At 56.8% G+C, this 27,536-nt stretch overlaps 2 protein-coding genes across 6 annotated transcripts in view; one reads left to right on the top strand and one right to left on the bottom strand.

Moving 5' to 3' along the window:
• Positions 1–17,558, top strand: part of TSPAN11 (tetraspanin 11) — a 73,513-nt gene extending 55,955 nt beyond the window's left edge. The window contains exons 4-8 of the mRNA XM_042991588.1: positions 1,662–1,736; positions 2,626–2,730; positions 5,580–5,738; positions 6,104–6,190; positions 12,831–17,558. Coding sequence (XP_042847522.1) covers positions 1,662–1,736; positions 2,626–2,730; positions 5,580–5,738; positions 6,104–6,190; positions 12,831–12,890 — 486 coding nt within the window. The 3' untranslated portion in view covers positions 12,891–17,558. The remainder of the gene's footprint in view (positions 1–1,661; positions 1,737–2,625; positions 2,731–5,579; positions 5,739–6,103; positions 6,191–12,830) is intronic.
• Positions 17,559–26,306: 8,748 nt separating this feature from the next.
• TSPAN9 (tetraspanin 9) overlaps positions 26,307–27,536 on the bottom strand; it is a 202,636-nt gene continuing 201,406 nt past the window's right edge. For all 5 annotated transcript variants that reach the window (XM_042991584.1, XM_042991585.1, XM_042991583.1 and 2 more), the window contains one exon: positions 26,307–26,826. In XM_042991584.1, coding sequence (XP_042847518.1) covers positions 26,755–26,826 — 72 coding nt within the window. In that variant the 3' untranslated portion in view covers positions 26,307–26,754. The remainder of the gene's footprint in view (positions 26,827–27,536) is intronic.

Here is a 27,536-nt window from a genome sequence, read left to right as displayed (position 1 = left end):
GACTGAGCTTGGACATGCAGGCCAGAGGCCTTTCCTTGTATGGCATTGAGCCCGGGGTAGGTGGGGAAGGGCAAAGCAGGAACCTCCATTTGTACTCTTGCCTTGGGCCCCACAGATGATAAGCGCGGCCACCATGATTCAGAGACAGGAAAGCTTCCCTCATTCCTGATGGTGGGCAGCTCTGAGCCTGGCAGACCGTGGGCTCAATAAGATGGCCATGGGGTAGGTGCACAGTTCATGTAACTCAAAAGGAAGCCTTGTCCCCGGATGGAATGTTCTTCATGATCTTCATGAAAAGGAATACTTTCTCCTCCCCCTGTGTTTTAAGTCCTGCCCATGCCAGGCCCCATGCTGGGCTCTGGGAGGTAGTCAGGCAAGGCCTCAGGGACTCACGTCGCCTCTGAACTGGCCCAATGGCCCCTGCCCTGCGCCTTTTTCCCATTCCCATGCCCTCCTGCTGCATCCCTCCCCCTGCTGAAGAGCCCTGGAATTTCAGAGCTCAGGCACAGGCTGAACATTCCCTGGAATCCAGTGATTTGAATGACTATAGCCAGGCGGATGGGCGGTACCTGGGGAGGGGGGGTGGGGGAGACAACACCAACCACTGCTCATGGGGAGGGGGGCTAGGCTTCCCCAGAGGGGGCTAATTTCAGGCAGCAGCACCCCACTGCTTTGCCTCCTCTCCCCACTCCCTCTTTCCCTCTTCCCTGCCTAGAGCCTGCTTCCTCTCCACCACCACCCCCACCCCTGCCATGCTCTCCTAGCCACGTGGGTCTGACATGCATTTTTGACCTGTGGGCCCCCACAAGAACACACCAGGATGGAGCAGTGTCCCAGAGCCTCCTGACTAAAACTGGGAGGGAGGTCACGGCAGAGAGAGCACAGCCAGGAACGCAGCCGGCAGGCTGTGAAGCGTACAGAGCGGGCCCTGAGTCTGGAGGAGGCCAGGCAGTAGTTGTGTCAGGAATTTAGAAACCCCTGCAGGGCCGTGAAGGCCTGGGAAACACACCGATGCCTTTCACAGGGCACTGCCTTTGCTATTTCCTGAGTCTTGGTCGCTGCCCAGCCACCCCTACACTCCCAGGCTCTTCAGCTCTCTCCACTCCCAGAACTCAGACGCCCCACGCCCTCTGCACTCTCCAGGCTTCACACAGGGCTCTCCCCTCTGCCTGGCACATGCTTCCTGCCTTCTCCACCTGGTAGCTCATCCTTCAAGGTGCCACTCAGGTGTCCCTTCCTCCAGGAAGCCTTCTCTGACTGCCCTCCCCCCCACCTAGGTCTTGCCCCATAGTAACATTTGTAACACAGCATTGTAATCACTTACCTATGCCCCCACCACCAATAACTCTGAGGGCGGTAACCGTCTTACTTACGATACCTGGCATGTAGCAGGTATTTAATAAGTATCGGATGGATGGATGGATTGACACACTGACAGAAACCCAGTGGGTGAGGGGGTGAGTGGGGAACTCCGTGCCAGCAGCCGGGAGAGGTGAGCATGCCCAGAGCTGCCGGGAAGAGGGGGAAGATGGTATGGGTGGGTGATGGGGTCCTGGCAGGTCGCCCTGCCTCCTCTACTGCTTTGGGAAGACTTGTCCCGCAGCACTGTGTGCCTACCCAGGCCTGATCCCCGTGGTGACCACCTTCCTCCTTGCTCCTAGTACTTCTGCCTGTTGCTGGTGATCTTCCTCGTGGAGCTGGTGGCAGGGGTCCTGGCCCACATGTACTACCAGAGGGTGAGTAGACCGTCTTCCTGTGTTCCCCATCGGTGCCCCCTGTTGCCCTGGAGGCAACTGTGGGGCGGGGTACAGAGGCATGGGGGAGCTAAAGCTCGGCAGTGACACAGAGGGCGGTCTCATGTCCCTGGCCCCAACAATCCTCAGTATACCTGGGTCCTACTTCTTGTCTGGCTTCCAGCAATTCTCTGCCCTATCTGTTGATGCTGACTTATTTGGCATGGGGGCTGGGGAGTGGGAATGCCCCGTGGGAGGTGGGGTGGTCTCTCTCCCCTCCTAAGCAGAGATAGAGGATGAACCTAGCAGGTGGGCATCCAAGGAGAAAGGCTGGGGCCGGGGCTACCTGCCAGACTATGAAGACAGCACCGGGCCTCACCTGCCTGCAGCAGACAAGGATGAAGTAGCCGGTCGGGTCTCCTCCCACTGGCTGCTGTGAACCAGGGGTTTGAGGTCATGACCAGGGTGAGACAGATGCCTGCACTGGTTGTTTTAAGGCAGCACCGTACAACTGATGGGTGCCCATAGGATAACAACTGTAAATATTGTGAATGTCACCTCATAATCAAAATGAGAAAAAGATATTTATTTAAAAGCACCCCCTGTGCCCAGCCTCATTGCCCCCCACCAGCTTTGAGCCGTCCCCTCCCCGGCCTGCCTCTCAGTTCTGTCCATCACCTGCCTGGCCCCAGCTTTTACAACATCTCTCCACGAACTCTGTGTTCTGAGCGGTCTCCTACGACGCTCCCATTACGCTGGGGAACGTCTGCCCTCACACCATTCCAAGTCCATGGTGCTCGAGGCTAGCTGGCCTGGCTTTGGAGCGGGCCTGGAGAACGAGGCCAGGGTGAGTGGTTCTGCTGATGCCACCTTCCCTCTCCACTCTCTCCAGCTCAGTGATGAACTGAAACAGCACTTGACCCGGACGCTGGCTGAGAACTACAGGCAGCCGGGAGCCGCGGACATCACAACCTCAGTAGACCGTCTCCAGCAGGATGTAAGCACCCGCCCCCTGGGCTTGAAGGCCAAGCAGATTCAAATTCCGACTCTGTCCCTTCCTGTCTGTGTAACCCAGGACAGGTTACTTACCTTCTCTGAGCTTCATTTGCCTCCAAAACGAAGCCTCACTGCGCGTGTTGATCATTCAGTACCATCGCGTATGCGGAAGTCCCTGCCACCATGAAAAGGGCAAGTTGAATCCTGGCCCTTTCCTTCTTCCTCCTGTGCCCTGGCCCCACCACGGCCCCCTTGACTGCCTCCTCCAGGTCCCACCCCTAGGGCCCTTGCGGGAAGGAAGCTGGCTGCGTCAGGAGAAGAACTTCTCTCCTGGCCGGGATCTGGGCTCCTTCCATCAGCAGGGCTGTCTTCTTCCTCCTCTGGGGGCTGACAGCTGAGGTCCCGTATGAGTGAACTGTAACAGGCAGAGCTATTTCAGCCAGACTGCTGCAAGAACTTCCCAGTTGTGAGCCGTGGGGCGGAACGCTGGGGGACAGAAAGGTGGTCCCTCCAAGAAGAGGCTCAGCAGACCCCTTCAGTGAGGCCCGTGGTCCTGCCAGAAGTAGGGAAGGGACAAATGGCCCCCAGACCTGCCCTGTGCAGTATGGTAGCCACTAGCCATGTGCAGCTAGTTAAATTTACATTACAAAATTCAGTTCCTCAGTCACTAGCCACATTCCAGTGCCCAATAGCCATAGATGCCACCGAATTGCACAGGACAGATATAAAGCATTTCCATCATTGCAGAAAGTTCTGTCGAACAGTGTGACTCCAGGATCCTGATGGTTTCACGTCTGAAAATTTGAGGAAACTCTACCGGCCCACTCTGGTCCCCCTTCTCCCTGCCACCTTAGCCTGCGGTCTCTGCTCTATCCTGTATCTACAGACCCCACCCTCGGCCTGAGGCCTTGGTCCTTCTGCCAGGAATACCAGGCCAGTGAGTGGAGTAGAGGTTAGCATCTTAGCTCAGCTGGGGAGGCACCTTCTCCGTCTCCCCAAGACTGGCTTGGATCCCAGTAGGCTCTGTGCAGAGGGGTCTCTTGTGCTCTGCGATAGTGGCTGAGGGCACTCATGTACACATACGTACACACATCCACACCCACACGCTTAGCCCACACATACCCTGCTGGTCAGCCCAAAGCTCAGTCTGCATTTTTAGGGCCTCCCACATGGAGCACTGAGCCTGAATCCCTGCCCTCGGGGCCTTAGTTGGGGAGCCCAACACACGCAGTCAGTGCTAGGCTGGGAGGACCCTCTGAGTGGAGAACAGAGCTGGGAAGGCCAAGGGGGGAAGCAGGAAGGAGGGCCTGGGTTTGCCTAGTTAGAGAGGATGGGAGGGGCAGTGAGAGAGTAGGGAACAGCATGAGAAAGGGCACAGCTGGGAGCCACTATCTGTCACTGCCCCAGGCCTCCTCCATGGGCACCTGAGCATGTGGGCATGACCTCACACATGCCAGCAACGGTTAGAACCAGAGGGGCACGAGGGAGCCTGGGCCCAGGCCCGCATCCTAGGCATGAGGAAGCAGCCCTGAGAAGGCAGTGGCTTTAGGCCAAGGCCAGCATCTGGGCTGCAGGCTGCACCCCAGTATGTAAATGACACCCACATGCCTGCATTCACAAAACGATCATAGCATAGAGGGTGTCACTAACTGCTCACCCCGGCAGGGCTCGCTTCTCAGGGCTTCACAGAATTGCCTCTTGCCGTCTTCACACAGAGCGGTGTGGAGGGGCTTCCTGAGCCCCATTTACACGTGACAAAACTGAAGCCCAGAGAGGCTAGATAACCTGCCCGGGGACACACCGCAGTATAATCCCACATGACACCTAGCACACACTGTGCTGTTCCTGGCTCCATGTGCTGTTCTGTTCTGCCTGCCTCCTGCCTCCTCCTCTTCCTTGTGGGACCTTTCCACTAGCCCCTTCCTCCTCTGAGCTCCACACAGCTCCCGATGTCTCCCCTACTAAGCTGTAGTCACTGAGAAGCTTCAGAAAACCAGGAACCATATTACTCATGTGTGAGCCCAGTGCTAGCTTCACTCCTGGCACATAGTAGGTGCCTATCAAACACCTGTTAACTGTACTGAACGTACCTCCCACCCAGCCTGCACCTCCACACACCAGAAACAGTCTCAAAACCGCTGCCTGTGTGGCTCACACGGGGACTTGGATTCTCAGTCCCTCAACTCAAGGGCAAGAGAGAACCAGTGTCCTGTTGTGTCTGCATCACTGGAGACCTGGGTTGGTGCTTTCCTGCTCTGGAGTGGCACAGATGACCCAGGTCTTACCCAGCGCCAACTCCACCCCCTGGTCAACACTGATCTGCCCACACTGTGGCTCTGGGACACTCTCTGTGTCCCTCCCTGCAGGTCTCTGGGCTCTGAGGCTTCAGGGTCTGAACGAGGGTCCAGGAACCTCTGGCAAGGCTGGGTCCCTGTTCCTGAGGTCCTGCCTCGCTGGGTGACCAGGAAAACACCCCCGTGTGGTGTGAGCTCTCCCGGGGGTATACAGCCCCACTCTCTCGGGGACCCACCTCCATCTATCTCCCCACCCGTCTTCTCAGAGACTCTCCCTGCTGTCAGGATGCCCAGCGTAATCTCCTTAAAGGACTTGCATGGATAGAAGGTAGCCATAAGGTGTCTTGCAGCCAGCTTCTGCACCTTCCTGGAGAGAAGGGCCCCCAAAAGCCCAGCTCCCTGCTCAAAACAGGCAAAGGGGAAAATTCGCAGGGAGAACAAATCCCTATTTGTGCTTGAGTTAGTATTTGAATAACGAGTCCTGCAGCCCTGACACGGAGGGACCAGAGGAGCCTCCTGCCAGGTCTTCACCTCCAGCCTCCTTCTGTCCCTCTAGTTCAAGTGCTGTGGAAGTAACAGCTCCGCCGACTGGCAGCACAGCGCATACATCCTGTCTCAGGAGGCCGAGGGCCGCCGGGTGCCGGACAGCTGCTGCAAGACGGTGGTGGCCCGCTGTGGGCAGCGGGCCCATCCCTCCAACATCTACAAGGTGGAGGTGAGCGCCCAAGCTCCAGCTGAGGCATGCAGAGCACACCCCACCCCACCCCACCCCAAATGGGAGGCTCAGGCAGAGGGGCGGGGAGAAGCAGAACACGCTTTCTCATTGGCCGTGAGACCGCACAGAGCTGTCAGTGGTCTCCACGAAGCAGCTTGGGGACAAGCACCTGCTGGTGGGAGGTTCTGAGACATCATGGCATGCCCCTGAATCACCCGAGAAGCCTGTGGGCAGTTGAAAGGCTGGAGCAGGCCCATTAAACCTCTGGCCCGCCCTCAGCGGGGTGGATGCAGCACCGGCCAGCCCTTCCCTCCGCAGCCTCGCCTACTTCACGCCGGCCTGCGTGACCTACCGTTACCTTACAGGGAGGCTGCGTCAGCAAGCTGGAGCAGTTCCTGGCTGACCACCTGCTGCTCATGGGGGCAGTGGGCATCGGGGTGGCCTGTCTGCAGGTGAGTTGGAGCACGGATTAGGAGAGGGGGTTGTTTGGAAGAGTTCTGAACCCCTCTCCCATCGGCAGAGATCACAAATCACTGACCCTCTGCACACCCACGCCCTGTCCTGCCCTTGGCAGCCAGGAATGAATCACATGGTCACTCTCTTCCCCAGAAAAAATGAAGGAAAATGCCTGGGGGCCTGGGGGACAACTTGAACTTGTAAGAGACCTGGGAGGAGTGTGAGTGTGGGCTCAGGTATGTGCATGCACCCTCTGTGTGTGTACGTGGGTGTGTGTGTGTGCACATGGATTACCCGCATGCATCTATGTGTATATGGGGTTGTATGCATGTACGTGCGTTTAGGTGTGCTTGTGCATGTGTGTATATGTGTGTGCATGTACAAGTACCCATTCCTGTGTGTGTGTGTGCACACACACATGCCCGTGGATGTGCACTCCCTGTGTACTCCCAGCTCTTTGAGCGATGTCTTTTGCTCAGTTTCACTGTTCCACCCCTCCCTCTGCTGCCACCCAGGAAGTCAGTGTCACTCTCAGATCTGCTTTAGTCAAAGGTCCATACAGAGGAGTCAGGAGGGCACCCTCAGGCTGGGGCAGATACAGGGGCAATGGCCCTGCACACCCACCTCGCCTGGCACTCTGCTTCGGCCCAGCAGGTTCTAGAGGGAGCTCAGCACTGCCCCACCCTTCCCACCCCCGGGACCACCTGCACTGATGAGGAAAGGGGTGAGAGGCTGGGACCTCAGAGGACCTGGATCGAGCCCTTCCTCTGCTCCTGTATGACTTAGTGCAGTTACAGCCCTGCCCACAGCTTCTCCGACCACAAAATGTGGCTTATTTCCCGAACCACATAAGGTCTAGAGAAGAGCGAGGTGATGAGTGTGACACACTCACTGTGCCGGGCACAGGTGAAGGCCTCAAGTCAGTGGAAGTGGTTGTTATCCAGCCATCTGTAGACTTCAGAGTGGTTTCAGGTGCTTTCTATCATTAGATCCCCACCACGACCTGAGACCTGGGCCAGGTGAGGTAGTAAGTGTGCTCCCATTTTACAGATCAGAAAGTTGAGACCCAGAGAAAAGACTTACCCAGGGTGTCACATACTGAAGTGGCACCCAGGTCTCCTGGCTCTTGGTCATTTGCTTTTGCCAGCCCCCTCCCCTCACCCCACACCTCCCCAACCGCCAACACAGATTTCTTTGGAAAGCAAAGCAGGGGCTGGTATCAGCAGCTGGCTCAGGGAGGCTGCCAGTGTGGGGTTCCTTCCAGATCACCGCTCTCCCTGCCCACATCAGTCTGTGCGTTCAGAGGACCTAGCTGCAGCCTCCTCCACTGGGCTCGACACTCTGGAGGAGGGGGGGGACCAGGCAACCTCAGGCTGGTTATTTCATCTCTGAGCCTCAGTTCCTTGTTTGTAAAATGGGGCTAATTATACCTAGTTTGGTGAGAGGATTAGCAATATATATGTAAATCACTTGTCACTGATGAGCAGATAGCAGGTGTTCAATAAATGGTACCATCATTATTTTTATCATCTCCACCTGGGCACATTGTCTCTCAAAAAAGCCCTCATTGTTTCCTGGCCAGAGCAGCTCCCCCTTCATCTCCATAGTTAGCATGCAGGCCGGGAGCCCCAGGGGGCATTAAGCAGAGCCCCTCTTTTGCAGGACCCCAAGGCAGGCCTTCTGTCCCACATACCCCAGTGGGAGCTGAGGAAGGGGCTGCTCTGTGCTCCAGCGCCAACTGAAGTTTCCAGAAACCTGCTGTCTCCTTCAGGTGCTGAGGGGGCCTGCTGTGCATGGACACTGACCAGGCCAGGGCCACACTCCCCATCCATTTCCTCCTGGTCTCTCTGGCTGTGGGAGCCTGGAGAAGCTGAAGACAGGGGCAGTGAGGCCTAGAGCAGGGAGTGGGTCTGCCAGTGCCCCAAGCCCAAGGTCAAGGTGAAACAAGTACCCTGTGAAAGTACTGCTGGGAGGCCATGTTGTCAGGAGGGTGCCTGCCCGCTGCAGAGGGGCTTTCTCCTTGTAAACATCCCCGACCGTGAAGTCTCGGTCCTCCAGGGCTCTCTGTGGAATGGCGCCAAGTGTCCCTCAGAGAGAGCTTCACCCAGCCACCACTGTGGACCCCCATCCATAGCCCAGATTCTCCCCCCACTCTGGCTGAAGCCGGTCCTGCAGCAGCCAAGCCTCGGTTACAGCCCCCTCTGCTGGCCAATGCTGGAACTAAGCTGCCCAAGTCCCGGTTGGCCACCAGCCTTGAAGGGCTCACACCAGTCGTGTCCCTAAGCTCACAGTCACCCTCCACCAGTGTAGGTATTCCCACACACGCCCAGCCTGGCACTTCAGAGACTCCCAAGGCTCAGGAGATAAAAGGCCAAGGTGGTGGCTCATGTTTCCCTAGTCCCCAGGACTAGAGGAGACCTTGCTATGAAGTCAGAGGACCTCTCCTCTTCTTATGTGATCCTGAGGAAGTCATGTTCCCTCCCTGAGCCTTGGCTTCCTTCCCTATAGAACGGAGGAGATGGACATTGTTGAGCCTTCCTTTAAGTGGCAGAATTCTATAACCCATGGGAATCTCACGTAGGAGCCCGCAGTATTAAACAAGCATGAGGTGGTGCTGCTGTGGTTGAAGCAGGAGTTGGGGCTCTAAGGTTCCATGAATTTTAGTAAGAACCCAGCCTCAGTGTGACTCCTGTGCCACCATATTCTAGAATGTTAAGGCATGTCTTGTGCATACTGTGAACACCAAGCAGAGGATGTGACAAACATAACAAACCCCGATTCCAGCCATTTGGCAACCTGTCACTTGTTGCCCCGTGGATGTGTGGACCAGGGCTGACATGCTTAGATTGTAGCGGGCTGGGGGGAGACAGGATCTCCACAGAGCCTCCACGGCCACAGGCCTCAACCTGGGCTGCACATGGGGACCACCTGGGGAGTTTTAAAACTGCCCAAGGCCCCGGCTGCACCCCAGCACAATTAAATCACTTTGTCTGGGGCTGGCACCCAGGTACCAGCATACTTGTGAAGCTCTCTGGTGGGTCCAGTGTGCAGCCTGGCTGAGAACACTGGCCCACATGAACGACAAGAGCCACAGGGCACCTGGAAGTCAGATGTGGGAAAGGTCAAGGGCCAGGGAGAAGATGGCACCATCACAGTCCTTAACCACCCAAAGGCAGGCAGGTGGGGGAGGGCACATTCCTGGGAGGGACCGGAGGACAGACAGGAACAACAGGTAGAATTTACAAGGAGACAGGCTGGAGAACTTGCTAACAATTGGAATCTTCCAGCAGTGGTCCCTGTGAAGCACGAAGCTGTCTGTGGCTGCAGGTCGCGGCAGAGGTTGGGGGCTGGCAGGGACCCTGAAGTGGGGAGACCCGCATGTGATGGGCTGCAGGTCCCTGCCCCGCTGCTGCATGCACCTGTTCCTTTCAGCAAGACCCTGTAGGGCCCTTCTGTCCACGTGGGCATGTGGCCATCACTGCTCTGGTTTTCAGACCTGACAGGGATAATTGGGGTCTGGAGTTACCTCCAAATCAGACTCTTCTTTCTGGAAGGACCTTACCGGTTATCTAGTGGATAACCATCAGCCCCGGCTGCACATGACAATCAGATTTGAAAAGTACCCTTGCTTGGGCCCCATGCCAAGGATTCAGGCTCAGATAGATGGGACGAGTCCTGTGCCTGGGTGTTTTTTCAAGCTCCCCAGGTGATTCACATGTGCACCTAGGATAGAGAACACTGGGCCCACCCCTTTCACATATACCTGAAGACACCAAGCCCAGCGACATGGTCACTTGCTAACAGTCACATGGCCACCGTGGCAGAGCCAGCCAGGACCCCAACTCCAGGTCTCTCTGTTGTACACCAGCTTCCCCTTTTGGGTGGACTCTGGAGGCACTCCACCTTGAGGTAACTCTGGCAGAGAAACTTCTACCCAGGAAGGACATAGTGGCTCTGCCCCCTTTTCCTACTGCCCTGCTCACACACAGACTCTGGGAGTCTCCCACCCAGAAGCCATGCAGAGTGAGCATTCATTGTTAGTTTTGTAATGAGAGCCTCTAGGTGCCAGGTGCCAGGTGCTATGGCCAGTGCTGGGGCCACACCAGTGGGCAGGATGTGGTCCCTTCTCCCAGGAAGCTTTCACTCGAGGCAGGAGGCACGTAGAACATGGGTTGTCACATGCCATCAGAGACACTGTGCAAGTGTGAGACTTGGGGCTCGGGGGAGCATGTAAGAGGCCCTAACCTGTCAGGGCAGTCACAGAAGGCTTCCTGGAGTAAGTGATATATAATTAAATCTTGAAGGAGTTTGATGGGAAAAAGCAAGAGGGGAAAGAGTGACAGGGCGAGAGAATTGAATTGGCAGAGCCCTGGCCTGCTGCAGTGGAGGGAGGGCTTTATCCTGAGGGCTCTGGGGAGCTACGACCTGGCCTATCAAAGCCTCAGGATGCAGGAGGGGATGGGAACCCTGATGTTGGTCCTGTCGTCCTGGTTTTTAAAGACTGTCTCCAGGGAAGGCTACCAAGCAGTGAACAGATTAGAGGTTTCCCTATTGAGATTTGAGACTCAGAGAGGGTTATATCTGTGCCCAGGATCACACAGCCCCAAACAGAAACTACCCCATTCCTACTTCTGTCCCAACATTCCCGTCCTGTAGATGGAAACATGTTGCAGAACCCAGAAAACTCACACAACAGCAGAGATTGGGATCTGCAGGTCAGTAAAAGGGAAACTGAAAGATTACATTGGATTGGCTTCCTGGGGCCTCCCTGCCCCTTCCTTGGTTCTCTTGGTGACAATCAAGTCCTGGCCCAAAAACCTCAAAAGCAGCTGAAACCATGCCACCTCCTTGTTGTAAACAGCCCCATGTGGCAAATGCTGTACCTAGGCAGGCTGCCAGAAGAGGGCGCCATGCACCACACAGCCAGGCCCCCACACAAGCTGGGCACCCCCGCAGCCATCTCCACGCATCCTCCTCCATTCCTGCTCCTGCACTCATTACCACGTGTTTCCTCTGCTCACCCCGTGCTGGCCACGCAAAGCTGTGGGTGCTGATTCGTCCACATCCTCCATCAGGAAGGAGCCGGCGGTACCAGGGATCCGATAGCTTCCACTGCTCCTCTGCATGAATCAAGGTGCTTGTGTGTGCGCACGTGTACGTGCACATGTGTGCAGACCTGTGTAGACATGTTGTGAGTGCATCCTTAGCCCCTCTGCATGTGTCAAGGTGGGGGCGTGTGTGCGGACATGCACCCTGCCTTCCCCGGGAGGCTCCCTGGTGGGAACACACATCTTCTACAGAAGTGCAGTTACGGGCAAGCTCTGCCCTCCCGGTCCCCCAGCACAAACTGTCCACTGTAGATGTGACTTCAAGTCCGTGCTGGCCCAGCTCTTCCCATCTGGCCTCCCCCCCCCACCCCCGCAGAAAGAATCAGAAAGATCCAGATGACCCCACACGTTAGCCATCAAACCACGACGTGGGGATGGGGAAGAGAGGGTGCTGCACGACACCTGGCTGGAAAGGCTGCGATGGCACCTGCTTAAAGCCAGTGGGAGACAAGATAACCTCTCAAGCTGCCTTCAGCTTGTGGCACTGAGTCGGGAAGGAGATCGGCACTGCTCTCGGTACCAAGTCTGAAAGCTGCACTCACGGGGTTCTGCCCTCCTCCCATGTAGGGGTGGAGATGAGAGAGGAGGGGGGAAGAAGAAGGGCTCATCCTCTGCCACCTCAGGCCAGCTAGCCTTGCAAAGAGAAACCAAATGCCTGCTAGCCCATGAGCGTCTTCATCAGCCTGCCCTCCTCCCACTGGTCAGAGCTCCGGGTGCATCCAGAGGGGCTCTAGCAAGATCAGGCCAGCAGCAGCTATTGGGGAAATTTGTCAATGATGGGGCATTGTTCCCTATCTTCGGGGAGATCCACCTTCGCCCATGTGCCACAGGACATTCATGGGGCTGCCCTAGCAGCGCCCTCTTTCCTGTGGGTGGGGAGTCTGGATCCAACGGCATCATTACCATGGAAATATCACAGGCATGGGTCTCCGGGGTCTGACACATCCACATCTTGTCCTGCATTTTAGAGATTGGAAAAGTGAGGCCCCCCAGGGGGACAGCGATTGCCCAGTACTGCCCTGCTCTGGGCAGGATGCTCTTCTCGTTCAGCTAGTGGGTGTGACAGAGAGGCTATTAGGCAGGCTCCTAGGGCCTGAGTCTGGTGCTTCATTCCCAGCTAACTTACAGGACAAGTTGGGGACAGCTCCAGGTGCTCCTTTCAGAGCCTCAGTTTCCCCAGTGGCTTCTGTACATCAGCCAGTGAATCAACTATGAACCTTGGTTTTACTCTGGAGTCTGAGAGCAGCGAGACGCAGACAGACAGCAACAAGGGAGTGGAACTACTGTGGCTCAGGATCTGATGAAATCGGGCCATCTCTGGAGATCTAGGACCACAGACCAGCAGTGCACTGCTTGTTAGAAAGCAGAATCTCGGGCCCCACCCCAGACCTCCTGAGTTGGAATCTGCCCTTTATCCAGGTCCCCATGTGTGTGCCCAAGAGGGAGAAGCCTGCTACAGGGCACTGCGGGAGAGCAGCTTCATGGGGTTCTGATTTCTCTTTGCTCCTCTGCTCTCTCCACCTGGCAGATCTGCGGGATGGTTCTCACCTGTTGCTTGCACCGGAGGCTCCAGCTGCATTTTTACTAACGGCCGACCGCGTTCCCCTCCGACTGCCCCTCACAAGGACAGGTGCCCAAATCCCATCTTCCAGGCCTGCAGAGTCAGCACCAGCTCACCTAGAAACTCCCAGAAACTCCCCCTACTCTTTCCAGCCCCTTTGGATCCACCAAGTGCCCAAGACTATGGCTCCTGTGATTCCCACCCAGGCAGGGGGGACCCATCCTGTGTGGAAACAACAACCAGCACCCCTCGCCAGGCCTGGGGATCCTGTGGATGACAGGAGGGTGATAATCAGACCCTCCACTCCCTCCCAGCTCCAGAACCTAGAATGAAGGTCTGAAAGCCCCCCTGGGATGCCTGCATGGGGCACATGATCTCCCCACTGGTGCTGAGCACCCCTCTTCTTGTCTCTGCTTGGTGTGTTTTTCTCTACCCACGGGAAGTGCTTACCGGCGGGGGGATGGAAGCAGTTAGGGTTGGCTCTGCCCCCAGAAGATCCAGCCCTTTGATCTGCCCGCCCCCATACCTCCTCACCTGGGAGTACCCCGGCAGTCTGGGGTCTGGTTCCTTCCCGCAGGGTCTGGCAGCAGAAAGGCCTGAGGTGAGGTCCCGGAACTGGGGTTGGGCAGCAGCAGGCTGGTGGGGCCACCAGGGTAGGGAGGAAGGCAGGTAAAGTGGCTACACCGGCACATGCTGCACCAGGACCTTGCATCCAGCCTAGAAACCTTCCCTGGGAGAGGTACCCCAGAAGACCATGGCCTGGAGCTCCAGTCTACAGTAAATGGCCCTCAGGGGTCTCCAGTCTACAGTAAATGACCCTCAGGCCCCCTCTAGGGCCTGATTCTCTGGAATGCCAGGTTTTTTAAATGATCTCCAGCCCTTCATGTCAGTGGGAGTAAAAATCCTTCCTGATTAGGCCAAATCACAGACCCTGCAAAGTTGGAGCCACTGAGAAGGTACAGCTCTGAGTAGAAGGGTGCTGTGCCTGGAACCCCATTTTTCCTGGGCCCACAATCCCCAACCACATATGGCCACCACCATTCTGCCTCCAGGAGCCCTCGCTCTGCTTCCCAGAGTGAATATAGTGGCTTCTTTTGGTTCTATCTTGCGTCTCTGAATCAGGCAGGGAATTTTCAGGAAGAATTTTCTCAAATACTAAGGGAGAACAGAACAGAAAGAAAATCCTAGAAAATGCAGAATATAGATGCTGGCAGTTTTCCAAAGAACAGGTGTCAACTTGTAAGACAGCCATGGAGACGAGACCCTCCCCCTCCATATAGCTATTACAAGTGGGTAACTTGTAGCGAGAGGACCCCACACCTGGCTTCCCACCTTCCAGGTGCCGTGCTTCCCGTGCTGGGGACCCTCTTACATCCCACCATGAGAGAGTGGCCCCTTGTTGCCAAGATCAAGGGCAAGAAAGGTCACACCTTACCTCCTAACTCATTCTAGGCCCCAGTCTGATGAGCTCAGTTCTTGGTGACCTGGGGAGTCCTGGGTGAAGGGTGTTCTCCATACACAGCTCACTGCTGTCCCTAAACACAGCCCTCAACTGTACAGAAACCGTACTTGCCCAGAACAGGGATTCCCCACATGCACAGAGGGAAGACCAGGTTCCGGGGGCAGATTGCCTCCCCTATCCTGGGGAATCTTCTTGTGGCTTCTCTCCTCCACCCTCAGGGTCCTGGGGCTGCTGATACAAGTTCATTAACAGGATACCAACTTTCCAGCAATCCCAGACTGCACCAAGGCTGGAAGAAATTGCGCTGTGACTAGCTTTGCTGCCCTCCAGCTTCCTGGGACTCGTGCGGACAGTTGAAAAATGACTCCCAAGCTGTGTGCAGCTGGGCACAGGCTGCCAGGTGTTACCAAGTAAGGGCTGAGAGAGAGAGTTCCTCCTGGGCAGGCAGCGATGCCCGGGGAGGTGCTGTGTCCTGTGGGACATGTCAGCCCCTGGCGGAGTCCCTGCACTCTTTACTGAGGTCAGCTGGGCTTGTGGAGACGGGGACAGGGGGATGGGCGGGATCGCTTGCACACCTTGTTGTCTGTCCCTGCCCCCCGAGGTGGGTTAGGCTGTCCTAGGCTAAGGGCAGGTGATTCCACCCTGGGCACCTGCCCACCCAGAGGGTAGCTGGAGGATGGAAGGACCAAGCTACAGAGAGAGAATGACCCAGAGCTTTGGGGAATGGTGACCAGCTAGCTCATGCTCACAGCTTGGGAGGGGTGAGGGTTAGAGGGAACTGAGGCCCAGGATGTGACAGGCTCCCTGCTCAGGGCATACAAAGGGCTGGGGTCTGGAGCCAAGGATGCCGTCCCCAGTGAGGTGTGCCCACCGCACCTGAAAGGACGCAGATCTGCGCCCAGGATGACTGCCCCCAGGGCCCTGCTTAGAGACAGAGACAGAGAGAGTGAGCCATGACTGTTGAAAGCTGTCCTCAGTCCCGTGTGAGCAAAAGGCCCCTACACACTGGGACCCAGAAAAGAAGCCAGCATTTTGTAAAGGTCAGAACATGGCAGATGCTGGGATGCACACAACCTGAGTCGCCACAACCTCGGCCTTCCCTCCCGCAGCACGCAAGGGTGGACAACCCCAGAGCACGGCATGTCCCCCACTCTCCGGATGACCTGTGTTGGGGGAGGCAAGAATGAAACTCAGTGTTTGGTGAGGAGATGAAGTCTTGTTTAAAATGTTTGTGACCACCCTTTTCTTCTCCCTACCTCTCCCGCCAGCCTTGCCCCGACCCCAGGGGCCCCTCCGGCCTCGCCATGGGGGAGCGTCCAGGGCCTTGTGGTTACTGAAGGCCTACTGTGTGCTTAGCGTGTGTTAGTCGTGTAAGTGCTTTCTCTCCTGGTGATCACAACGGGAAGGCACTATTCCCCCCACTCTGCAGATGATGAAATTAAGGCTCGGAGAAATTAAGAGGTTGGCCAGTCAGTAGCAGTGGTTGTCAACATGCCACCCCCAGCCGGGTAGAAGTAAGGGGAGCCGGGCTGGGAGCCCCCTCTCCTCAGCATCCTGCGGCTCCCCATCTCTGCAGTAAGCTGTCAGGCTGCCGTGCAGGAACAGCACGTCCCTCGGGGGCACTAACAGCCACAGCCTGGAAACCCCTCCCAGACTGGATGGAACCATCCATCCAGCCCCGGCCCAGCGCACCCTGGACATTTGCAATCAGCAGAGCAGTGTGGCTCCCTTCAGACTGACAGCCAGGCCCTCCTGGCGGAGTGGCTCAGGCAGCAGGCAGGAGCCCTGGGGAACCGTCGCTCAGGGGAACAGCCAGCCTATCACCTCGGGTGCCAACGCTGACACCAAGTGAGGGCAGACCAGACCTGAGCAATCAGAAACCGCAGTGTGGAATCTGGTGCCCATGTGGAGATCACGTGTGGGGCCGTGGAGGGCTGATGAGGGCATGGTACACCCCTCTCCCTGCTCCGTACTGGGGGCCAGGGGAGAAACCTCAGGGTTCATGCACTCAGAGCCCCCCTGGGCAGGGGGGAGGCACCCCGGGTGGTGATGTTAACCACCTTATGCTACCTTTGCCTCCCCTGTGTTGTCGATGCGGGACTCTGGGCTGGCACAGTGTGGTCGCTGTCGTAGGGAGGGGGTGGCCTGAAATCTCACCAGGCTGCTCACCCTGTGTGCTTAGACCTGGAGGGGCCAATGCAGCACTGAGGGGGGGTGAGGGTAGTGAGCCCCCTGGGACTCGTGAGCTCTGCAGCCAGTTTCAGTCTTAGGATCTGTCACTCTGGTCCATGTCTGGGGTTGGAGGTGGGGAAAGTGAATTGAAACACTTTCATCACCACCCACCCCACTTTCTGCCTTGAAAATGCTACTTTCTGGCCACTTCGGGCCTGGGGAGAGAAGGGGAGGGGGAGGGGAAGGCAGTTGACTAGCAAAGGACAGAACCCATCTTCCATGTCACTGCTGTGTGGTGCTCACATCCCCGAGGATGCTGGTGATATGTCTGAACCAGCAGTTCTCAAACTTGAGGAAGCATCCGGCCACCTGGAGGGCCTTCCAACAGACTGCCAAGTTTCACCCCTGAGCTCCACATCTGCAGGGTTGAGGCCAAGGATTTGCCATCTAATGAGTTCCCAGGTGCTGTTGGTGCTGCCGGCCCTGGAACCACCCTTTGAGAACCACTGCTTTAGACCACGCCACAAAGGACACTCTGCCACCTTCCTGTGTGTGCCACAACCCCCCAGAGTTCCGAAGCCCCTCAGGCTGTCCAGCTGGCCAGAAACGTGCCTCTCCAGCAGTGCCCTCTGGGTGGGTCTGTTATCTCGGCCGGGAGACCAGGTGTCTGGGTCCTCTTCCCAGAAGGAAACAGATCAGGTTCCCAGCCCCCTTTCCCACCGCCTTCTGTGTGCCTTGGGAGAGTGTGGTTCCATTCTCAGCACCCCCACTTTCTAGTTTAGCGCATGCGCCCCCTTCCTCTCCTGCTTATGCCCCCGAGTCACCCTGTGCAGGTGCCCCTAGGAATTCCAGGCAGCCCAGGATTAGGCCAAATGGGTTTCTGGAACCAGCTGGCCCATGGGTATGGGATCATCACAGTATTCTAAAAACAGAGAAGTTGCCTTAACCTCCCGCCTATAGAGAAGTTGCCCTGGTTGTAAATATGCCCTCTCTTTAGCCGGCCTCAGCGTCAGCCTGGCCTCACATGCTGGGTGGCATGATAATAAAGGAATTGTATCTAGGACTACTTTCTGTTGCTTTTTTCCTCCTCTGCAGGGAAACCCCAGGTAGCTCATCAGATGTGTTTCAATCTACCGTACAAGCGGAAGCAGACAGTCACGGGGAGAAGGGGAGGAAGGAGGAGCCCTATTAGGAAACCCATTGACCACAGTGATTGGGGTCCTGCTTACCCTTCTTTTATCAGCTCCCACCTTTCCTCTGAACTGACCTCGTTTGCATGTGTGTGCCATTGGCTCCTGGCTCCATTGGCTCCTCGGCAAGAGCCAAGCTCAAATGAGCGAGCTTGAATCGCGTTCCTCTTAAAGCTGTCCGCCTTTCATCAGCCGGCATCCCCGCACCACTCACCACGATGGACGGCAGCCTCTGTCAGTGAGCCTCCGGCCTGCACATCCTGCCGCGGTATCGCCCCATGCTGGCTGCAGCAGATGCCGGGTGTGGTGACAAGTCAGGGGCGAGGGGCCCTCTCTGGCTGGCCCTTGGGCCCCAGCTGAGTGTTGGAAGCTAAGACATGCACGCCTACTGCTACCTGGGCCCCTAGACCATCTCACTAATTTGTCCATCTCCAAGTCCATAGTGGGATGCTTTTTCATCCAAATGCAGAAAGACTTCAATCTTACAAGTCAGAGGAGCTGAGGGCATCAGGTTGCCCAGCGTGGAGCTAAAAGGAAGTAAATGCTTTGATGCATTGACTTGATTTCATTCACTATTCTGTCTAGAGAACTTGAGGCAGGTCAGTGAGTGAGCCTGAACAGTACCTGGGAAAGCCAGACGCTGAGGACCCCAAGACGGCGGGAGTGGGGTGCGGTGGGGAGGCAGACTAGAAGTGAGCCTCTCGCCTGGGGAGAACCTGGAAGGGGCCTGTCACTTGCTATCTAAGCAGTTGGAGTCTGCAGCCCAGGCCAGCTCCCGTGTGTCTCTCCCTCCCCTTTGGTCGAGATCATTCACCAATCACAGCAGCAGCCCTCTGATGGCCTGGATGTTGAGAAATGCACCATTTGGGCCTATCCGAGGTCTCCTATCTTGTTGGACCCAGACATCTCACCTCCACCATCACTATGAGTATGAATGTGTGTACACATGTACACAAGCACACAAACGTGCCTGGGACAGACCGGCGCCCCTCCCTGCTGCACACAGGAGTGCCATGGGTGAGTATAACTGCTGTTTGAAATGGCTGTAGGAGCGCCTGCGTGGTTCAAATGTCCAACTCTTGGTTTCGGCTCAGGTCACGATCTCATGGTTCGTGGGTCAGGCCCTTCATCAGGCTCTACATTGACAGCATGGATCCTCCTTGGGATTCTCTCTCTTTCTCTCTCTCTCTCTTTCTCTCTGCCCCTCCCCTGCTCGCTCACTCTCCCAAAATGAATAAACATCAAAAATAAAAATAAAATGGCTCTGGTGGCCAACTGGGGCCTCAGGTAGGTGGGCAGCATCGAGCAGCTGTGTGAAGCTGTCCTTGGTGGCTGCTGCCTGGCCTGTCGGCTGCCACTGTTCCCCAGCAGGTGCCAATGCCTCGTGTCAGTCCCAGTGCCAGGCTGTCATGTTGCCACCAGGTGGGCTGCTCTGAGCTGGGACCCTGGTTCCCACTCCGCCCCCGCCCCCCAACTGAGAATAGAGAGGCTGCTGGTGGGGGTGGAGGAGACACAGGCTCCAAATCCTGGATCATTCCACTTACCTTCTTCTTAAAAACAAGTACATGGAAGCTCCTACTTCCCTTTTCCTTCACCTTCTGTCCCGGGATGAAACCCTGTCGAGCGAGGACTGGGCGCAAAGGAGAGGCAGCTGCAAGGGACCCAGAGGGATCTTTTGGATCAGGCCAGGGGTGAAGAGGGCGGTGAGCAAAGCTTCAGTCCGGCCCTTCCCATCAGCAAGGTGCAAACAGCATCACTGCACTGAGGACATGCGCAGGCCGGCCAGAGCCAACAGGGCTATGTTCCCATCAGTCTGGGCACTCTTGAAGAGGTCACAGGCAATCTCTACCGGCCTTCTAAAATATGGAAAGTGGCTCATGAATCCCTAATTGGGGGTTAGAGATCCCCAAGCTGGGAAGGAGATCAAATTCAACATGTCTCCCGGAGTTGCCAAGCTGTAAGTAAGGCTGAGTCCTTTCAGGAACTGGTGTCCCCTTCCAGGGAGAAGAAATGTATTGAGAATATGTCGGGATCCCAGGAATTCAGTGGGGGCAAGTTGGGGCAAAGGGCAAGGAGCTTCCTGATGCCATTTAATGCCAGGACACAGGCTCGCCTTGTCCGCATGTCGAAACGGCCCTGCTCCGCATGCTGTGCTAGGCTAGATCTCACAGCTCTGTAGCCGCCAGAAGGGAAATCTCTGACCAACAGGCTCCACCCAGCAGACCGAGCCACAGACCACAGTGTGGCCCTGCTCTGCCGGCTTCCCGCTCTCCTCTGAACAAAGGGACACCGTGGGTTTGCCCTGGCTGGCTCTCAGCTGCCTGGCAGTCTGCAGGGCCACAAAGGGGAGATTCCAACAAGCAGCTTCGGAGAGACTGGCCCAAGCGTGCCCCGTGGAGTGTCGTTACGATTTTTGTTAGCTTAAGGAGACACAATAGTCCATCTCCACAGCTGTCATTAAACTCAGCAAAAACGAGATGGCTAAATCAATAGCTTCCTCATCTTTGCCGAATGCTTTAGAAGGGACCATTGCAATGCCAATATTTTCGTGTCCAAAACGACATTCATTTAATCTGACTTCCCTCTTGTTTCTGTGGAGCAGTGAATGCGGCAACCGGGCCATCCCAGAGCAAAATGGAGGCATGAGGGAAGCTCGCCCACTGAGCCCACACATCTCCCCCCCCCGCCACGGCTCACTACCCGCCCCCATATACCGACTCCCCTTTCCCGATTACTCTCCTGTGTCCCCAGCTTTCAAGCAGGGGGACGCTCTTCCTTGGGGTTATACCTCTAGTTTGGGGACTCCTGAGGACCCAGACTTGACCCATTTCTTGCTAAGCACTTACCCTGGTCTAGGAATAAGCTGGAGGTCTTTACATGCATGGTTTTATTTAATCCTTGCAGCAAATCTGTAAAATCGGTATTGTCCTCAACTTGCAGATGAGGAAAGCAAGACACATTCAGTGACTACCCAGGGCTCACAGCAGTATCATATGCAGAATGAGTAATTCAGACCCTCCAGCTCCCAAACAAGTGGCACCCAGACGTGGCACATCCCTAACATTGAAAGTTCAGGCATCATGACAGCCGATAAAATAGTGGAGGTCAGGAGGAAGCCAGATCATGTATATGAGAGCATTTTGCAAGCTGCAGAGCTCAATGCAAACCAAAGGAGAGATTTAATTATATCACACTGGTCTCCGCTTGCACACGAGCACGGAACCTGGAAAACACACTCACCCTCCATTTGGTGCAGTCATCTACCTGTCCAGGGCGAGGGACGTCATGTTGGATGAGTGGCCCGAATGCTCCTCTCCCCCCAGCATCACCCCCCAAGTAAATCTAGTAAATCTAGTTAATCACTAAGTCTCTCAATTTTCCTGTGTGTCTTTCAGACCTGATGTTTTTCTCCCTCCCACTGACGCTTCCCTGCGGGCTCAGTCACCTCTCAAGTCACTAACGCAGCCCCTCCTTGAAGTCCCAGCATCCACCCTGTCCCACCTTACCACTCTCCAAGCGATCCTTCCCAAAGGCAGATCTGAGCCGGCCGCACATGGCTTCAAGCCTGTCAGTGGGCTCCCACCACTCTTGGCTTCAAGTTCAAGCTCTAACCTGGCTTAAGATCTTGTGATCTGGTGGCTGCTGCTCTCTCCAGACCCCCCTTCGCGCTTGCTCTGTGCACCGGCCCCAATGACATCACCAGGGCTCACCTTCCAATCCTCGCCAGGTTAACTCCTGTCTTTAACTCTCAGCAGTGACATCGGCTCCCCAAGTTGGGGTCAGCACGTCTCTCACCCGTGAATATCACGATCACAGCACCGAGTTGCAATCCTGTTTGCTCTTCTGCGGTTCCTGTCAGATTGCTGGCTCTGTAAACACAGGGGTTGGTCTGGGTCCTTCACCACATACTCTAGGTGCTTGTACAAGTTAGCATCCAATAAGTCATTGGGTGGATAAACATCTTGTCTCAGGAAGCCCTGGTCGTGGCCATTTTGAAGGAGCTCTCGTATGCGTACCAAGCCCACTGTGCTGCTGCTGGCAAGCCATCTTTCTCGTGTGCCCTTTGCTGAGTGCAGATGGAGAGGCAGCTCTCCCACCACAGCACACGGCCGGGGCGGTGGGGAGCGCCCCCAGGGTCATCTCATTCACCCCCTCTCAGGGGCTGAGGAGCCCACCACCCATGGCTCTAGCCTAGTCATTAGACATCCCCGGGGAGAAGCAATGCCCAGCCCTGTCCTGATAAGAACGTCTCCTCTCCTGCCCAGCCAGGCAGCCTGCCTTCCATGGATTTAGCTCATTTGACTGGAGCCCACGGTCAGTGCATCCCATTGTCCTGTGATCCAGAGGACTTCACTCTGCTCCCCAGAAGCAGACAGCACAGGGACCTGGCCAGCATCCTCGTGGGTGGGCGGGAGCTGGAACCACAGTAGGCATAGAGGAAATGGCTTACACCCACACACCTCTGACTTGGTTGGTGCTCAGAGGATGTTGGAGGGTCACCGCCCCTAGTTCATGACTAGCCCCTGGCTCCACGGCCACAGGGTTCCTTCTGGTAAATCTCCTTAGGGGGGGATTTTTAGGGACTACATTCTAGCTGGACCTTTGATAGAGGGTCAATCCTCAGCAAACCTCTGGGGGCTTTGGGACACAGCAGCTGCAGGATGGGGTCCTAAAGTTTGGTGTTCTGGGGCAACCCTGCTGACCCGGCCACTGCCCTGAAGAGGAAGGAGAAGCCCCCTCCTGCTCCTGGGCCCACATGGCACATTCACTCTTTGTTCCCACCCCAGCCCGGAACACTGGCAGCGATTTCCACGTACATGTGGTCCCGGATGAGGATGACCTCTGAGCTCCTCACCTGTAACTTGTCACCATGACTGTGGCAGCCAAGGACATGGGAGCCCAACTCCACAAACCAGAACCCCAGCCAAGGACACCGGGAGACTTCCATGACCAGGGGCACAGTGTCCGTGGGCTCACATGGTGTTGAATGCCCCCTGCCTCCCTGCTGACCTCTCATCCTGACTTGGTGTTCCTGTGCCCTGTTTGAGGCTGTCTCAGAGCCACCCTGAGACCACAGCCTGGGCCAAGTCATGCTGTGAGGTCCCCTCATCCTGGAAGAGCTGTCAGGCCCACTAAGAACGTCGGAGGGATCGGGGAGAGACTGTACCTAAGCCCTGTCCCTACAGGAAGCCATGAATGACTTACTCCCTCCCCCTCCCCCAACACACTTCTGGGCTTTTCCACAAGATTGGCCATGTGTGAGAAGCGACAGGTACTGAGGTGGGAGTTGACCCCTCACACAGAGAGCTCGGGCCTCTCAGACTAGCTCCCGACCAAGCCCGCATCCAGTCACTGGGCAAAGGGCACCCCTAGAGGGGACTGAGCCCCGCCTCCCCCAGCAGACCTGTGACCTGGGCTCGAGGAGGGGAGATGAAGTCCTTGCCGTGGGAGTGTCCTAGACAAACGGTAGAGCCAGTGCCTGATCCGTCCTGTGTCCCTCACACCAACCACTACAAGAAGTCATGGCAGAGTGAACACAAACCACGAAGAGACCACCTGTTTGTGCTTTTGACACATTATCAGTTTTTATTTAAAAACATGCTAAAAACATGGTGTTCGATAAAGCCAGGACCAGGATGAAGGAAACGCACAGATACGGCATTGCAAGCAGAAAAGTGCATTTAAAACCAACAAGCGTGCTGTCCCTGCTCTCCCACGCTCCCCGGGGGTGGGCAGGGTGTGCGCATGAGCCCCTGGCTCTGGCCCTCAGGTGCCCGTTCAGGGCAGGGAGGCCAGGACCCGCCGGGACCACTGCCTCGCTGAGGTGCAGAGGAGTGAGGGGGAGACCAGGACCGGGAGAGGCCGGTCGCAGAAGGGCGGAGGGACAAAGGGTGGACTCAGGCACCTGGCACCCATCCTACACCAGGTCCCTGCTAGTTAGCACCTCCACCAGTGTGGGTGGGCAGGGGGCTGCAGAGGAGGGCACAGCCATTTCCATCTACCTGGACTGCTTTGGGGCCACCAAAGCAAGGAGCGACGGCCACCGGGTCCAAGTCAAACCAGAACATCTGCGCGAGGGTCTGGGGTGGGGCAGCAACCTTTCTGGAATGAAAGCCCAAGGTGCTGGCCCATGCTGGTGCGGGGGAGGGGGTGACAGTGCTCCAGCGGGGGTCTGAGGGTGGAGACTGTCCCCCAACACCTGCCGCAGCCCCCCAAGGGTGGTTCTCAGTCCCTGCTCGCTCACCACCTCTGCAAGATGGCTGCAGGGAAAGGCCAAGTCTCGGCCGGCACCCCCTTGAAGCTGTCTCCAGAACCTGACCTTCTAAGTCAAATCTGGAAACTGCATCAGACCTGACCAAACTGACGCTGATTTTGGCGAGGGAAGTCACACGTGAGGGAGCTCATCGAGTTAGTGCTGCCCCAGTGGGAGCACAGTCGGGAGAAACAGAGAAGACACTGGGCTGCCACAGACACCATGTGGCGTGACCTTCTATGTGTGGGATCCACCCTGCAGGAAGGGCGAGGGGTCTGGAAGAGTACCCCCACCCCTCGTGCCTTCCCCCAGAGGAGACTCGAGCAAATGCCTAAGCGGCCAAGCACAGGGTGAGGCAGGAAGGCGGTCTGAGGGACTGTGGACAAGCCTCCGTGAACGGACAGGTGAGGGGGCGCTGGTGGGGAGAGGGGGACCGTGGGAGAGGCTCCAGGGCCAGAGGACATCCCTGAAGCTCTAGAAACTAAGACTGCCAGGGAGGCTACACACACCCACCCCCCAAGGTGTCGGGCTTTTGCTGCTGATTTGAACAAAAACTGAAATTGCATTGATAGGCATGAACAAGCCCGCCCCATCCTCCCCAAGGTCATTACACACCCAGTCCCTTCTGTGTGACTCCAGCGCGCGTTGGCGGAGCGCGTCTCCACAGTGACGCAGTAGCATGTCTGTTCTGTGCTCTGCAGCTGGGAGTCCCCAGGGAGGCAGCTGAAGTCCCGCACCAGGAAGATGGCACCAGAGGACCCAGGAAGGCAGTTTGGCTCCAGCATGTGCTGGCCCCTTTGTCCCCCCAGGGACCCACCTTCCCAGCTTTGCCATGGGCACCTTCACTTCTGTCGTGGGGTGGGCTGTGGGGGGGGGGGGTCCTTGCCTGACTCATTGAGCCCACCTTACTCTCCACTTCTCATCCCCCAAAATCGTGACTCCTGAACACCAAAAGTTCCATACTTCTGGTCCCCCCTGATTTTACTTTGGCAGGTGCAGGAGTTGCTGGCTGGGTGGCCAGGTCTCAGCTTTTGGAGCAGACAAGTGCAGGCTGGAGAGGAGATGTGGGCCTGGTGAGAAATCAAGGTATTGAGCCAAACGGTGCAGGGAACAGGCAGCCGCCCCACGTGAGGCCGGGTCGGGGAAGCGCACTGGATCCTAGCCGGCCAGTGGACAGCCTCTGCAAGCTCAGTCCCATGAATTCTTGACTTTAGTTTTTTAACTGCAAACACACTCAGACCAGCTTAAAGCCTGAGGGCCCCCCTGCTGCAGTCAGATACCCCACCCGGCCTGTTCAGCTTCTACACCGTGACTTGGCTGTTTCTCCCTGGGGCTGCTGTAGCAAGATCCAGTCTGACCTCCCTGTGCTTCTCCTCGGGGCCACGGAGGACAGACCTGCCACCACCCCACCATCAATGAACCCTGAGGAAGGGGATGAGGGTCCCGGGACCCCCTGGTCATCTTCCCCTCCCTCTCGGCAGGGAATGTGCAGCCCAGTGAGTACAGCTGGAATGATCACGGGCACTACTTCCACCTTCCCCTCCTGATGGTCACGGGACCTCTGCCACCGTCTGAGCAGCAAAACGTAAGGAATGCTTCCCCTTCCAGAAGCAATGTGAGAAAGTGAGCAGCATCTGAACTAGAGAGGTATTTGTCCGAGAGTTTCTAGCAGGAATGTCTGTGAAAGTAACTGGGGTTTGCAGAACCTGTCGCGGGAATATGCCCGCATGGGGCGGAAGGGGGAGCCTCCGGTGCCAGCAGAGGGCAGGAGGAAGGAAGGACGGGAAAAAGAAAAGACTGCTCATCGGTGAAGCAGAAGGACCCACAACGGCCCTGGCCACGTTCCTGGCAAAGCACTTTGCCGGCCCCCCATGGACCCCCAACTGTTCGGGCCGCTGGAGCCAGCATCAGCAAACCTATGGCCCCCGGGCAGGGTGCCCCTCCATGCTGCTCTGTGCCTTTCTGTTGCACACGCCTCATCCAGGCTCCTATGCCACCGATGCGGGCCCCGCACACCCTGGCCCACTCTCCCTCCCACTCAGTGCGTCCTGAACACAGGCCTGGCGCATCTCCCCGGGGACTCCTGAGAGCTGCACAGTGGTTTGTCCTGATTGAAACCTGACGGGACATCCTCTCTCCCCGCACCTGTCCCCCACCCTCAGGAAAAAAAAAAAATCAAACCATTACAGAAATCAACGCAGTAAAAAGTTATAAATCAGAAAGCTAACCCTAAACTTATCTGGAAGATAATATTCCTGAATAATCAGAATCAGAGTAAAATAAAATAAAAAAGTTACACTGTAAGGTATAAAAAGCCTGGGCAAGATGCTCCTGGGGGCCTTGCCCAGAGGCAGTCAGACCCCCGCCCCCCCCCCCGCCAGCTTTCCCATGGATGGCGGTGGGCACCTGTGGCTCTGTGGACAGTCTCTCCACCAGGAGGGAGCACTCTGCACCCCACCCACATGGGGACCAAGTGTCAGCGTGAGGAAGGGCAGAGGCAGAAACACATCAGTGCTGGAGGGCTCCTGGAGCATGAACCCGGCCCACCCTGTCTTCTTTGGCAAATACACAGATGCAGGAATCCAGGCGCCCCCAGCACCCAAGGTCTCTGTGTGCCTCCTCCACGCCTCCTCCTCCCTGGCCCTCCACCCACCAAGAAGGCTGAGGCGGGGTGGGCTGGGGGAGGGTGGGCTGCGGGGGGAGTCGGGTGCAGGGGTCAGCAGTCTGGAGAGCGCGGGCAGGCAACACAAAGCTCAAATCTTCTTCCCTGGCACAGTGTCTGCGTGGGGGCTGGGGTGCTCCCGGCCAGCCCGCTCAGGCATCGTACTTTTTACCAGTCCGGTGGATGTGCTGGAAGAGGGTCATGGAGAAGGCCATGCCCAGAATCTGAAAGACATGGGGGAGAGGGTTTTGGACAGAAGCCCCAGGGCAAGCAGGGGTACCCACCTGTGTGCCTGAAAATCACTGGCGGACGGGAGCCAGTGGTGGACAGAATAGGTCACACACAGCTGAGCTCAGCCCCTCAGAGCTGTTTGTACAGAAGATCATAAACCTCTCTGAGCCTCAGGAATCTGCCCATTTCAGGGTTCTGTTGTGAGGACCCAAAGCACAAAGGACCCGGCCCTAACTGGTAGCTACCACGGGACTGAGGTGGGGGCAGGAAGGGGACAGGAAGGTTAAAAACCCAAGCCGAGTCCCTCCGTTCGGTTCTGGAATACACGATGTGGATACACCCAAAACGGTGCAGCCAGTGTGTCTTCACCACCGATGTGCTTACGACAACATTAACACTCCTCTGTGTTCCCTCAACTCCTGAATCCTGAAGGGGGTGGTGGTCCAGAGCAGTGCAGGAGGAAGCCAGCCTGGGGCCTCACTGTCACTATGGGTAGCATGCCGTGGGCACACACCACAAAGCTAGGGACCGGGAGACGCTGCGTGCCTCTCGTGGTTTGGCGTAACTGGAGGAGACCCTGGCTGGTGATGCTCTGGCGTTCTGGTCCAGGCCTGAGCAGTCAGCTGAGAGGTGCCCTCTTCTCAATACTGAACAGCATCTTGCCCCCGTGTGCTCATCTCACATCAGAGCTCTGCAAAAGTGA

This window comes from Panthera tigris, chromosome B4, assembly GCF_018350195.1.
Source record: "Panthera tigris isolate Pti1 chromosome B4, P.tigris_Pti1_mat1.1, whole genome shotgun sequence".
In the NCBI taxonomy this organism is placed as follows: Eukaryota; Metazoa; Chordata; class Mammalia; order Carnivora; family Felidae; genus Panthera; species Panthera tigris.
The sequence above is the reverse complement of the archived record's forward strand: the minus strand, read 5'-3'. Positions and strand labels throughout refer to the sequence as shown.